Below are 12,698 nucleotides of genomic sequence, written 5' to 3' on the forward strand. Positions count from 1 at the left end.
AAACAAAAATTTGCCAAAATTCCCTACTGGAATGAATTTACTTCGCCGATAGCTAATATTAAACTACTCCCTCCGTCCCTTTGAGTAGTATACATTGGGGGACGGGGACGCGGCACGGACTTTAATGCTCCTGCAAAGTGTAGTTGTGTAATCTATTTTTAAAATTTTTCTTTTTTGAATTAAAGTTTGGATGTTATATTTTTATACAGAAAAAGAAAATCTCAAAAATAAGTTATGTAACTATATTTTATAAGAGCATTGAAATGCGTGTCGAGCAGTTAAAAAGAAACGTATAGAAATAAATGGGACACAAGGAGTATATAATTGTGAAATTGCGATATGCACTTTGCATCTCAGGTCCTGATGTTGCCTGCTGCTGTGCTTCACGCCTTCACTGCGAAGTACTGTGCCTCACTTTGTTTATTTTTGTTTGCTGTGAGCCATTCACATATTGTTAGAAGCAGCAGTTTATTTCAGAGAATAGTTAGTAGTTGATAAAAACTACTACTCGTATTTGTTGGCACACTGATATCGCCGGTTTCAAAGGAACTCAGTCCTCACTCGGCAAGACAAAGCAGTACATCGAGTACTGTCTTCGATACAAGGCTCCTCCCTATGTCAAGAAGTAAAAACTTAAAGAAACGAGATAACTTCTATTTCTGAATTATTATTTTTTCTGAAAATAACTTTGTATTTCTGACTTGATCAAGATATTCCATCTTTCTCATCTAATTATAGAACGGCATATAAATATTAAGTGGCGGATACTCAAGATCCATCAATAGCCAAATCTTTTTGTGAAAAGAAATTAAATTTGCAATTTTTTGTATTAAAATTTAACAGGAAAACAATAGATATATACTCTGATCTCAGAAAAATAAGACATTTATTTTTGCACTTAACTCAATATATTCGGAATATTCAGTTATAGCTATTGTTTTTTATTTTATATAAAAATATATGATTCATATTTATTAAAAATAAAAGAAATTGAAAAATAATATTTATAAATTTTTTTGTTCAGAATAATATTTATAAATATTTATTACTCCCTCTGTCCCATTTAATTCTATACGTTTCTTTTTGACTGCTCGACACGCATTTCAATACTCTTATAAAATATAGTTCCATAACTTATTTTTGAGATTTTCTTTTTCTGTATAAAAATATAATATCCAAACTTTAATTTAGAAAAGAAAAATTTTAAAAATAGATTGCACAAGTGCCGCGTACCCGTCCAGGGGGACGGAGGGAGTACAAATTTATTAAAATACATGAAAAACTCCGATAACAATTTTACTGAAATGAGCCAAGCCTGACGGAACCTTATATCTTACTACAGTCTACAAAGTACAAACATGTAGACATGTAGTACATATTCTTACTCCAGATTAACACCCATGCATACATGGTTCATTCATTGGCCACAAAGCTGACTCGCTGCTGTAAAACAAACCTCTGGCCTCTGAAGAAATCATACACCACCTCTTCTTCATCACTAGCTCTTGCAATTACCCATTACAACGTACAGCCCACAATCCTTTTGATTCAATGCCTTGCAGAGTATCCCAATCCCCAAATCTCAAGCTTTCTTCAAAATGGTTTCTCAAGAATCACTACCAGAGCTGTTGGGTTAGCTCTACATGGATTTATCATAAAGCTATCATATGATTTGGGTGTATTTAAGACCAATACATTGATGAACATGTACTCAAAATTTGGGAATTTAGAGGCTGTTAGGTACCTGTTTGATCAAATGCCTGAGAGAAATGAGGCTTCTTGGAGTACCATGATATCAGCTTATGTGAAGATGGGTTTTTATTTAGATGCTATCAAGTTGTTTGATGAAATGAGATTTGAGGGGTTTGGGGTCAGTGGGTATGTTGTTGCTAGTGTTTTTACTGCGTGTAATAGGTCACTGGATATGGTGTGTGAAGGGTTGCAAGTTCATGGTTTGGTGGTGAAAAATGGGTTGTGTAGTGTTTTTGTGAGTACTAGTCTTTTACATTTTTATGGTGTATATGGTTTGGGGTGTGAGGCTCGGAGGCTCTTTGAGGAGATGCCGGAAAGAAATGTAGTGTCTTGGACTGCTCTCATGGTGGGCTATTCTGGTAGTGGTGACTTTGTTGAGGTTATAAATGCTTTTAAACATATGAGAGTTAGCGGAGTCGATTGTAACCAAAATACATTTTCCTCGGTAATTAGTGCATGTGGTTCTCTTGAAAATAGATTACTTGGTTATCAAGTTCATGGAAATGTTATAAAATTTGGACTTGATGAGGATCTCTCTGTGTCGAACTCATTGGTATCTATGTTTGGTAACTTTGGTGAGGCGCAGGAAGCTTGGAATGTTTTTGACCATATGAATGAGCGCGACACCATTTCATGGAATTCAGTGATTTCTGCATTTGCACATAACTTGATGCATGAAGAAGCACTAGAATGCTTTTACCTAATGCGTCATGATCATAATGATTTTGATGCGACTACCCTCTCCACATTGTCATCAGTTTGTGGTACTGTGAATAGTTTGAAGTGGGGTAAAAGAGTTCATGGTCTAGCAGTTAAATCAGGACTTGAGTCTAATATTTGTGTGTGCAACACTCTTCTTACAATGTATTCCGAAGCAGGAAGATGTGGTGATATGGAAGATTTGTTTAAAGCAATGCCAGAGAGAAATCTAATCTCATGGAATTCAATGATGGCTAGCTATGTGCAGGAAGGAAGACAGTGGGATACATTAAAAGTTTTAAATAAACTGCTTCAGATGGGGATAAAATTGAACCATGTGACTTTTGCAAGTGCTGTGGCTGCATGTTCAGACCCTGATTTTCTTGTTGAAGGAAAAGCTGTCCACGCACTAGTACTTGTCGCTGGGCTCCACAACAATTTGATTGTTGGGAATGCACTGGTAAATATGTATGGAAAATGTGGCATGATGTGGGAAGCTAAGCAAATATTCCAGATGATGCCCGAGAGAGACCTAGTTACTTGGAATGCTCTTATAGGTAGTTATGCAGAAAATGAGGAACCTGGCCAGGCAATGAAACTTTTTATTTCAATGAGAAAGGAAGGCATGCATGCAAATTACATTACCATGATCAATATTCTTGCAGCTTGCTCTACCCCCATTGACCTGCTTAATCATGGAATGCCCTTGCATGGGCATTCAGTATTTACTGGTTTTATATGTGATGATTATGTGAAGAATTCTCTTATCACGATGTATGCCAAATCTGGTGATCTTAAGTCAAGTAATAGCATCTTTAATGGATGGGGTTGCAGGACCTCTGTTACCTGGAATGCGATGGTTGCTGCAAATGCGCATCATGGTCATGGTGAAGAAGCTTTTAAACTTTTCGTGATGATGCAAAGAGCCAAAGTTGATTTAGATGAATTCAGCTTCTCTGCAGTTCTTGCTGCTACGGCAAGTTTAGCTATTTTAGAGGAAGGGCAGCAGCTCCATGGTTCTACCATTAAACATGGGTTTGACTCATCTCTCTATGTTACAAATGCTACAATGGATATGTATGGCAAGTGTGGAGAAATGAATGACGTACTAAAATTACTCCCTGAAACATATAATCGATCAAGACTATCATGGAACATATTGATATCAGTTTTTTCTAGGCATGGATCTTTTCAGGAAGCTAGGCAAAGTTTTCATGAAATGACATGTCTAGGAGTGAAGCCTGATCATGTCACCTTTGTCTCTCTTTTATCAGCATGCAGTCATGGTGGTTTAGTTGACGAGGGTCTTGCTTATTTTGCTTCAATGACCCAGGATTTTGGAGTACCTGTAGCAATAGAACATTGTGTTTGCATAATTGATCTTCTTGGACGAACTGGAAGACTGGCGGAGGCTGAAGCTTTTATACAAAAAATGCCAGTGCCGCCAAATGATTATGTATGGCGGAGCTTGTTAGCAGCTAGTAGAATCCATGGAAATGTAGATTTGGGGAGGAAAGCTGCTAAACATCTTCTTGAAACAGACCCATCAGATGACTCGGCATATGTTCTCTATTCAAATGTATGTGCAACCTCAGGGAGATGGGAGGACGTGCAAAATTTGAGGGGAGAGATGGATTTTAAAAAGGTAAAGAAGAAGCCAGCTTGCAGTTGGGTTAAGTTGAGGAACAAGGTGAGTTCATTTGCAATAGGAGATCGATCTCACCCACAAACAGAACAGATATACGCAAAGTTAGGAGAGCTTGAAAAGAAGATCAAAGAAGCTGGTTACATAGCGGATACCAGCTTTGCATTACATGATACTGATGAAGAACAAAAAGAACATAGTCTCTGGAACCACAGCGAGAGACTGGCCCTTGCTTATGGTTTAATCAGCACTACAGAAGGTTCTACTCTTCGAATTTTCAAGAATCTTAGAGTTTGCTGTGATTGCCATGCAGTCTACAAGTTTGTAAGCAGCATTGTCAATAGACAAATCATGCTTAGAGACCCGTATCGATTTCACCATTTCGATGGTGGCAAATGTTCTTGTGGAGACTACTGGTAGTGTAGTGTTTAGGATTGTAATCAGAGTAGAACAGACCCATAGCAACTTGAATCTGTCTATACACACACAGTAACAGTAGCAATAGATCTTGAGAAGAGAGGAAAAAACGAGGCCTATGTTGTTTGAATTGTTATGGTACTTGGTCTTGGATTCTTGGTGCATATTTCATAGCAAAAAAACAAAAAGACTTGAGAATATTCGAGCCGTCTGATGATAAACACATCAATTATCTTTAAGTATCTACTGTAAGTACTCCCTCCGTCCCGATGAATTATATACATTGGGATTGGACACGGAGACCAAGAAAAAGTGTAAGAAATAAGTAAAGTTAGATGAAAAGTGGGTAAAGTGGTGGGATCCACATATTTTTTTAATAATAGATTTGAGGTGGTGGAGGAAAGTAGTTGGTGTAATAGTGTTTTTATTATTGTAGAATAGAGATAGTGGGAGAATGTAGTGCGTGGAATAGTGTTTTATATTATAAAAAGTTACTATTTTAGGAATGTATAGAAATGATGAGACATCTCAAAAAGGAAACTGTATAGAATTAACTGGACGGAGGGAGTAGTAAAATAGTGTAAAAAGGATGTAAGGGTTGAACTTAACGCCTCTGATGACAAGCGTATTAGTTGTTTAATAAATGTGCATGAAAATGTGTGAATGAAAAAACAGTTGCTCTCATTGAGAGTTGAACTCAAGACCTCCCGCTTACTAAACGGGTGCTCTAACCAACTGAGCTATGAGAGCTGCTTGTTAATGTCTTTTTAAGATATTATAACCAACGAGCTATGAGAGCTGCTTGTTAATGTATTTTTAAGATATTATTAACTATTAGGATCCCAATTTACCTGTTTCAAAAACTCTTGAATTCATTCACGGTAGAAAGGCGAGGAAACTGATCAAATAATTTTAACAGGAAAGAGTATAATGACTTGGAGAATATACACTTGACAGTTTCGAGCTATTTCTGTTCATTCGGTATGGAATTACGATATAGGCTGATTTTGCACTATAACCATGAAGTTCATAATTCACAGCTAGAATTAACACTTTTAACTATAAATTAGAAAATGATAACCCTGCCAATATGACATTTATAAAATTTCTAGTACATTCAAATGCTTTGCTCATAAATGAAATCAGTGTCACTGATGTAGCTCATGTGCTCAACAGAGTTTTTTAACAGATGTAATGTGCTTCCTAGTCACAAAGAAATCAATGTCACTCTCCAGCTACTCTAAGAAGACACATTTACCACTCCTTGTACATGATTAGATTTACTCCACTTCTTGTAGGTAATCCTCAATTTCAGCTGGTGTCAGGACTCTGGAAATAAAAATCACATTGTCTGATTGGTATAAACAAAAATTTGGATCATGATAAGTTCCAATAAAAGGGTATATCAATTAAAGACGTACCTAAATTGCTTGTCAGCTCCAATAATTCCAATCTCAATGTTTTTTCCTGAGATTTGTCCTTCAAATCTAGGGGAAATGTACACGAAAGAATTAGAGATGCTATACGGTTGCCTAGTAAAAAGTATGAAGTAAACTAAACTCATTTTCTCCCCTACATAATGCAAGGATAAATAAGCAAGTCTTTTGTAAAAGCAACAATACACGGAAGATTGAAAACAAAGTAACACTTGAGATGCATATTTGCCATTACAAGGAAAAAAGAGGAACTTACCCCTCCTTCAGGGTCAAGATAGCAGTGTGTACAGCATCATCCAGTTCCATATCATCGGTGTATCTACACGAAATAGTAAAAGTGATGATTACACAAAATAGCCTAATTAGGAATCAACTGTAACAAGTGCAATAAAACCAACAGGGCCTGAAGTCAACAGTTAATAGAAACCTAGTTGAAGATTACAATGATAAAAGCACTTGAGAGAAAATTAAACATTTCAAACAGTGCAGTACAGGCTGTTCATGATATACATACATTGTATGCGAAAAGGATTATACAAATAGTATAATTATAATGTGCAAATTAATTTTTTCCACGACATTGGCCCATTTTTATTTGAGTAATTAGTACAAAATGTTAGTACAATTATGTCAAGTTTGATACCCTAATTTCATAATCTTGGGGTAAACATGGAAACATGTGAATTCTTACTATAAACGGAATTCTCAAATGGGACTGTTACTGGAAAGGAGAGTAATATTGTTTGCATTATTTCACACATCACTAAGTGAAGCATGGATTATAAATTTTGATGAGGATCTTAGTAACACAGAAGCTATAAAGAAATTCTGCTAAATACATAGTTAAAATATCATCCTACTCCCTTAGTCCCATAACAAGAATCTTACCTGGAAACACTACGCTATATATAATCCACCATTACTACACTACACACAATTTCTATTACCTAAAAGACAGCTCCAACACTCTACTTTATTTTCTCATCTGGATTCAGTAAAAAGACAAAAAAGAACACTAAGAAAATCATATGATTAATGGTTGTTATTCAAGTCAAACTTCATATGATCAGTTCTGTGGGCGAGGAATGAAGAAGATTCATTAAAAAAAGATACACTGAAAGTAACGGACCTCTTCTCAAGAAATGTTTTTGCATTTGAAACATTTTTCCCCATGGCTGAAGCTTTCCAGGAGAAGTACGAACCTGATGGATCCACCTGCAGTACAGACAATCACGGGATTACAGGTGACATATAGGATCTGAAATTCTGAATTGTCCCACAGAGAAAAGAAGACACCTTTCAAGATAAGATTCACTATATTTGTTCAGCTAAGGACAGTACAACGCTTTAAGGACTCCTATACAAGGACAGTGCAATGCTTTCTGAATTTAGACACCTCTAGTGAACATGCCTGCTGTTCTCAGGAGAACCAACTATCTATAAGGTGTCTATTACCTACTGCCATTGCTGATAAGTAGATGTTTGTTTAAGTTCAAATGTCTACCCATTCTGTACATCTGAACAGTACTCATAATTCTGTACTATTCAAACCAAAACACTTGTCTTAAAAAAAAGTAGCTTAATCTATACACACCAAGAACATTTAAAAATAAATCAAATACCAACGCAGATATCAGTTCTATGTATAGAACCTGCACATGCAAGTGTGATAGCAGGTCAAAAGCAGATGTTATACCTGATACAGTTGTGGCCCCTTGTCATCAAACCCAGCAACTAGGAGCGAAACACCAAAAGGCCTTACACCACTTCACAACAAAGAAAACAATATGTTCAGGTACATAAATCAAACAATAAAACATCTTCTAAAAGTCTCAGCTATATTAATTTGTCAGAGAAACTTAAAATACAGATAGAGATCCATGTGTTAAATCCTCCGATTTACTAATTGCAACCTTGGATTCGGATTCACAATTGAAAATTTAAACACGGTGTGGAGACTGGCATGCAAATATGAACCATTAAATTTTAAACATTCTTCATACGTCAAGTAGTGCTTATTACTGACAGATCTGTTGCAATTAATTACATATAAGACAAAAGGTTGCCAGTTCATAATAAGAGCTAAAATTTGATAATCAGCATATCATAACATTTTCCGCAACTAGAGTTGCACAAATAAGATTTTTCTTTTCATTTGACTGTTCTAAACAACTTGAAAAGTGGAGCAAATAGAAGCCAGCTAGTTAAGACATCAAATAGGTTTTCAAGAAGTCAGAATCTATAGCTGCCTCTTCTTAATTTTATAGCTTAGAAGTTGGTGAAATTAGTTCTCTCATCAAACAAATTAAATCACTGCACATAAAATTCATTTACAATATTTTCGTCAGGTAGGTACAGAGAGAACACATCCATTCAAGATTCTCTATGACCATCCAATATTCAAGGGTTTTAGATACTAATCACCCCAAAAAAAGATAATACGCAATAGAATAATACAAGAGTTCAAATCAAAGATAGGAAGGAGGTGGCAGTCGACAATTGGCAGTTGGACTCTGATTTGGGAGTGATACAATACAAAATTATCTCATTAGAAATTGCATTTGTCTACTCCTACCACAAGCAGAGATAAGATTTAGTTACCCTGATTGTGTGAACTCTTGCATGACAGCTGCTGTTTCCCTAACAAGTTGTGTGACAGGGATAGCTTCCTATAATTTGCCAAAAAAAATTAATAAATAAATAAATTAGTTTGCAATATGTGAGGTGAGTGGTGACTGATATATATAAAATGAAGATCACAATAGATAGTAGTGTATTATTAAAGCTTGAACAAACGTTCAATGCACTTATAAAATGAGCAAGATGGATAGGTGAAAGAATTGATCTTAAGCCATTATGTCATAAAAATGCTGATTATTTGTAAGACACGAATTGCATATGTTGGATACATTCTATATATACAATCAAGTAGAAACTATAAACAGTTGACATGAGATTTTAAAAAAAGAACAAGGCCAAAGAAACTTGTAAAAATTATGTAGCATGTTAACTATCTCCTACACTAGAACAATTATCTAAGAGCAATAGACATACTTTATACAGTCGGTGATATTGTTCTGCTTGCTTCCTACTTTTACGAACTAAAACTCGAGAATCGGGACCCATGCCACTGCACAACAGAAGAATATTAGTCAAAGGATATGCATGTTCATAAAGAAGTGTTTATAAGATGGTGAGAGATAGGGGTGGATCTAGCAGGATGACAAGAGAAGAGGGGCACAGATGGGCAACAATGGGTAAAAAAAACCCAAAGAAAGTATTCGGGAGCCCAATAATTTGAATATTTTGGAAGTAGTCTGTTATTTAGTATCATTATAGCTGAGTATTACATCTTTAGGAAAAAATATGATATATAATACTTTTAGTATATGAATTAAACAGAAAAGACGAATAGGTTTATTATATATACAATATCAGATTGTAATAGAGGAACATTTTTATGAATGAATTACTATATTGTGTTTGTTTTATGAATATCTCTTGCGGGAGAATTCTCCCATAAATCCTAATAATCCCAAGATATGCCCCCGCCTCCATCAAGTGGTACCAGGGCTTCAGAGCCACGCTTAACAATTTTGTCAACTAATCGCATCCATAACAGCCTTCAATTGCTGCACGTGGAACCCTAAACCAACCTAACAAGCTCCAAACACTAGCTGTACCAGAAAACCCTTAAGTTTCAGCCAATATAATTCACACATATGTTCCAGAATTTTTGTCAGACACTTGGCAAGCCTACACAAATCAGTACATCAACAACTATCACCCAGAATTAGATAGCAGAACAGGAAGGAGACCAGAACTGAGGCTGCTGAGTGACACACACACACACACACACATATACATATACATATACATATACATATACACACAGATCTACACAAGAGGTATTATACCTATATATCTGCATACTGTTAACTTTTTCTTGGGAATTACAGTTGGCTACCTCGCCTTCTTTTCCAATTGAATACATTACAGAACAGTTCCCAAAACTTCCTAAAATTTACTGGACCTCTCTAAACCCTTCTGGCAACTGCAGAATAGTCCTTGAACCCTTCTGAAAACAGCCTTACTTTTATACACAACAGTTATTGCTGGAGAGGTAAATAGTCGTCTTGATGCATGTATGGAGGAAAACAACAAAAGATTACACACTCTCGAGGATCCAGGTTTGAGTATGCAAATGTGGGATGTGCTTATCCACACCCGCCTTAATAAAATTACTATGCTAGATCAGTTAGAATGTCCTTAATCCAAACCTGTATATATTAAGTTTGCTTTACAATGTAAAACAAGAAAGTACAGTTGTAAATTCAAACCTGTATACAACTCCAATATTTGGGGTCAAAATCTGAATCTTTTGCACCTGTATCATAAAAACCAAGCCATGATATATTTGTGTCCTTAATAAAGCTAAACTAAAGAAGGATGAAATTGAAGAAGAAAGAAAAAGTGGAGCTAAATCTAATATATCTGATATATTAAATTAAAGTAAGTTGCGAATTCTATTTAATGGTCAAAAGATGATACTCAAAGTAACATTATTTAACAATAAAAACATATAAAACTTTAAATTATACCATAGCTCTTAAGAAGACGACCAACTTCGCATGAAAATGACATAATCATTAACTAAGAAAGGGGGGCAAAGGATATCTATATACTTAAATACGAAAATTGACACTATTTTCCAGGGGACAGAGCAAGATTAATACACCAAGACCATTAATGGAAGTTGTTGTCTTGTTGATACAATCTACGAATGCCATAGGCCTCACTAAGACTAGAAACAAATATAATTGATTTGTATCCTTGATGTCTACAACTATACACTAACAATTATGACACTACGATCTTCCTTTGCAAAAGAGAGTTGATATCTAGAGGCAATTCTAATAGACAGTGAATGCACTCACAGATGCCTCATCGACCAAGATAGACGGAAGTTTCTTCTCTGTCGCGATAACCACTCCATTAGCAGCTGCAAGCATTAGTTGAACAAGTGAGCCATTGCCAAAGAAAACGTGATTGCACAAATGACATGTAAACAAACAGTAATAGCAGGCAACTTTGGTAACATATTGCTTCTTAACAAGATAATTTAAGTAACAACTTGAAGCAGAACAAATTTTAACCACTTACCACACATAATTCAAATCTAAATTCGTGTATAATAACAGTCATTTCTAAATCAACAATTCATTACGACATTCTATACAGAAATGAAAAACACATAGGGAATTACCTTTGATCCCTAAAGACGTTTGACCAGACCCCACAGCTGTTAAAGCATGCTCAATCTGAACAAGCTTTCCAGAAGGGCTGTAACAACACAAATGACACTAAAATCAAGAAACTGTAATCGGGGAAAACATCGAGTTTTTAAATTAGCAAGGGGGCAGTGAATTTATACCTAAAAGTAGTGAGAGAAAACGAATATTGACTGTCTCCCATAGTTTAATCGAAAAATCTGAACAAGTTCTCTGTAAATTAAAGCGAAACAAATAGATTTACAACTAAATATAGAATTTACACCTAAATATAAAAGTGAGTGAATCTTTCATCTTTCATAAATATAAGACTGATAAAAAAACAACAGGGATCACTGATACTAAGTTACTAACCCTAATAAGAGATGGGCTTGCGTATGCACGAGAGAGAGAGAGAGAGACAGAGAGAGAGTTGATTTACAATCTATGAGCGTATGTAAAATGTACCTGCTGCGTATTTCCAAGTATAGGGTGGTTTCTTCTTTCTCTCCAAGCAACCTATGTGTTCTGCTCCTCCGAGTTAGCTGACTCGCCTTGATTCACTCATTCTTGCACATAATTGGGCCCGGAACTAATTGGGCTTTTCTTGCCTTTCCTTTTTATTTTACCCAGATCTACGAAAAACCGGTATAATCATATTTTAATTACTTCCTCTGTTTTTTATTATTTGACGTTTTGACTTTTGGCACACAATTTTAGGTGCTTTGACCGGGTTGTTAAAAATATTGTTCTTTAAATTTTTTTTTCTGAATAAAAATATACAATCAAAATTTTAATTCACAAGAAAAAACAATCAAAAATGATGTTTTTAACTACCCGATCAAAGCACTTAAAAGTGTGTTTCAAAAGTCAAAGCGTCAAATAATAAACAACAGAGGGAGTAATTATTAATTTTGTTGCTATGTTATATATCTATCAGTAAAAATTTTCGGAATATAAAAAGTAGACAAATTACCGTTTATTTTGTGTCTACTAGTGACTTCGAAATTATTTTATTGGAATATAAAAAATACATAAAATTATCAGCTTTTTTCGATGTCTACTAGTAACCCCAATATAATTTTTACAGGTGCGTGACGAGGAATCATTATTATATTCGATTTAAGAATAAACAAGCGAAATTGGTTACCCCTTTATGTGGAAGGTTTTACAAATTTTTATTTGTATTATTAAATTATTATAAACAACTTTACTGTTTAAAATTTTGATAGCAACTTCAGAGTTTTTTTTTTGATAATTTAAAACTAAAAATTAAGAGTTTTTGAAATAAATTGAAAGCTTGGCGAATACTAACATGTATTCAGTGTTCTATGAAAACCCTTCGTGAATGATAACACTACTGGAATTGGTGTAGTTATCGTAAACTAGGGGAAGGTTCATAGTAATGGTTTTAGATATCGTGTGAAGACTCAACAAACAGTCAAACGAGTTTTAGGCAATCCTGCTAAGGCTGAGAGT

The 12,698-nt window shown here is 35.1% G+C and overlaps 2 protein-coding genes and 1 non-coding gene across 5 annotated transcripts; 1 reads left to right on the top strand and 2 right to left on the bottom strand.

Annotated features, from left to right (window-relative positions):
* The first annotated feature begins 1,285 nt into the window (after window positions 1–1,285).
* Window positions 1,286–4,654, top strand: LOC108220592 (putative pentatricopeptide repeat-containing protein At3g23330). The gene has a single exon (XM_017394395.2). The coding sequence runs from the start codon at window positions 1,409–1,411 to the stop codon at window positions 4,514–4,516; it is 3,108 nt and encodes a 1,035-aa protein (XP_017249884.1). The 5' UTR covers window positions 1,286–1,408; the 3' UTR covers window positions 4,517–4,654.
* A 535-nt stretch (window positions 4,655–5,189) lies between these two features.
* On the bottom strand, window positions 5,190–5,263 carry TRNAT-AGU (transfer RNA threonine (anticodon AGU)). Its single transcript has one exon. It is a non-coding gene; the product is annotated as a tRNA-Thr (tRNA).
* A 316-nt stretch (window positions 5,264–5,579) lies between these two features.
* LOC108220158 (proteasome subunit alpha type-2-A) lies at window positions 5,580–11,827 on the bottom strand. Of its 3 annotated transcripts, none has more exons than XM_017393841.2 (12): window positions 11,688–11,827; window positions 11,384–11,453; window positions 11,216–11,292; window positions 10,887–10,951; window positions 10,290–10,336; window positions 9,004–9,079; window positions 8,551–8,618; window positions 7,646–7,715; window positions 7,079–7,164; window positions 6,206–6,268; window positions 5,935–6,000; window positions 5,580–5,842 (listed from the first exon to the last, which is right to left on the bottom strand). In XM_017393841.2, exons 2-12 carry the CDS (start codon window positions 11,422–11,424, stop codon window positions 5,794–5,796), a joined length of 708 nt encoding a protein of 235 aa, XP_017249330.1. In that variant the 5' UTR covers window positions 11,425–11,453; window positions 11,688–11,827; the 3' UTR covers window positions 5,580–5,793. The 3 variants fall into 3 exon arrangements, with proteins under 3 accessions (XP_017249330.1, XP_017249332.1, XP_017249331.1); XM_017393843.2 differs by having other exon boundaries at window positions 11,384–11,440; window positions 11,688–11,776; XM_017393842.2 differs by having other exon boundaries at window positions 11,595–11,742.
* Window positions 11,828–12,698: the final 871 nt, after the last annotated feature.

This window comes from Daucus carota, chromosome 5 (genome assembly GCF_001625215.2).
Source record: "Daucus carota subsp. sativus chromosome 5, DH1 v3.0, whole genome shotgun sequence".
Taxonomy (NCBI): domain Eukaryota; kingdom Viridiplantae; phylum Streptophyta; class Magnoliopsida; order Apiales; family Apiaceae; genus Daucus; species Daucus carota.

Bases quoted from the DNA above. Each gene is read 5' to 3' on its own strand.
- LOC108220592 (XM_017394395.2), top strand. From the start codon at position 1,409: ATGGTTCATTCATTGGCCACAAAGCTGACTCGCTGCTGTAAAACAAAC.
- LOC108220158 (XM_017393841.2), bottom strand. From the start codon at position 11,424: ATGGGAGACAGTCAATATTCGTTTTCTCTCACTACTTTTAG. The intron at 10,952-11,215 runs GTAATTCCCTAT...TAATGCTTGCAG, and splicing joins AACGTCTTTAGGGATCAAAG to CTGCTAATGGAGTGGTTATC. The intron at 6,269-7,078 runs GTCCGTTACTTT...TATTTCGTGTAG, and splicing joins AAAACATTTCTTGAGAAGAG to ATACACCGATGATATGGAAC.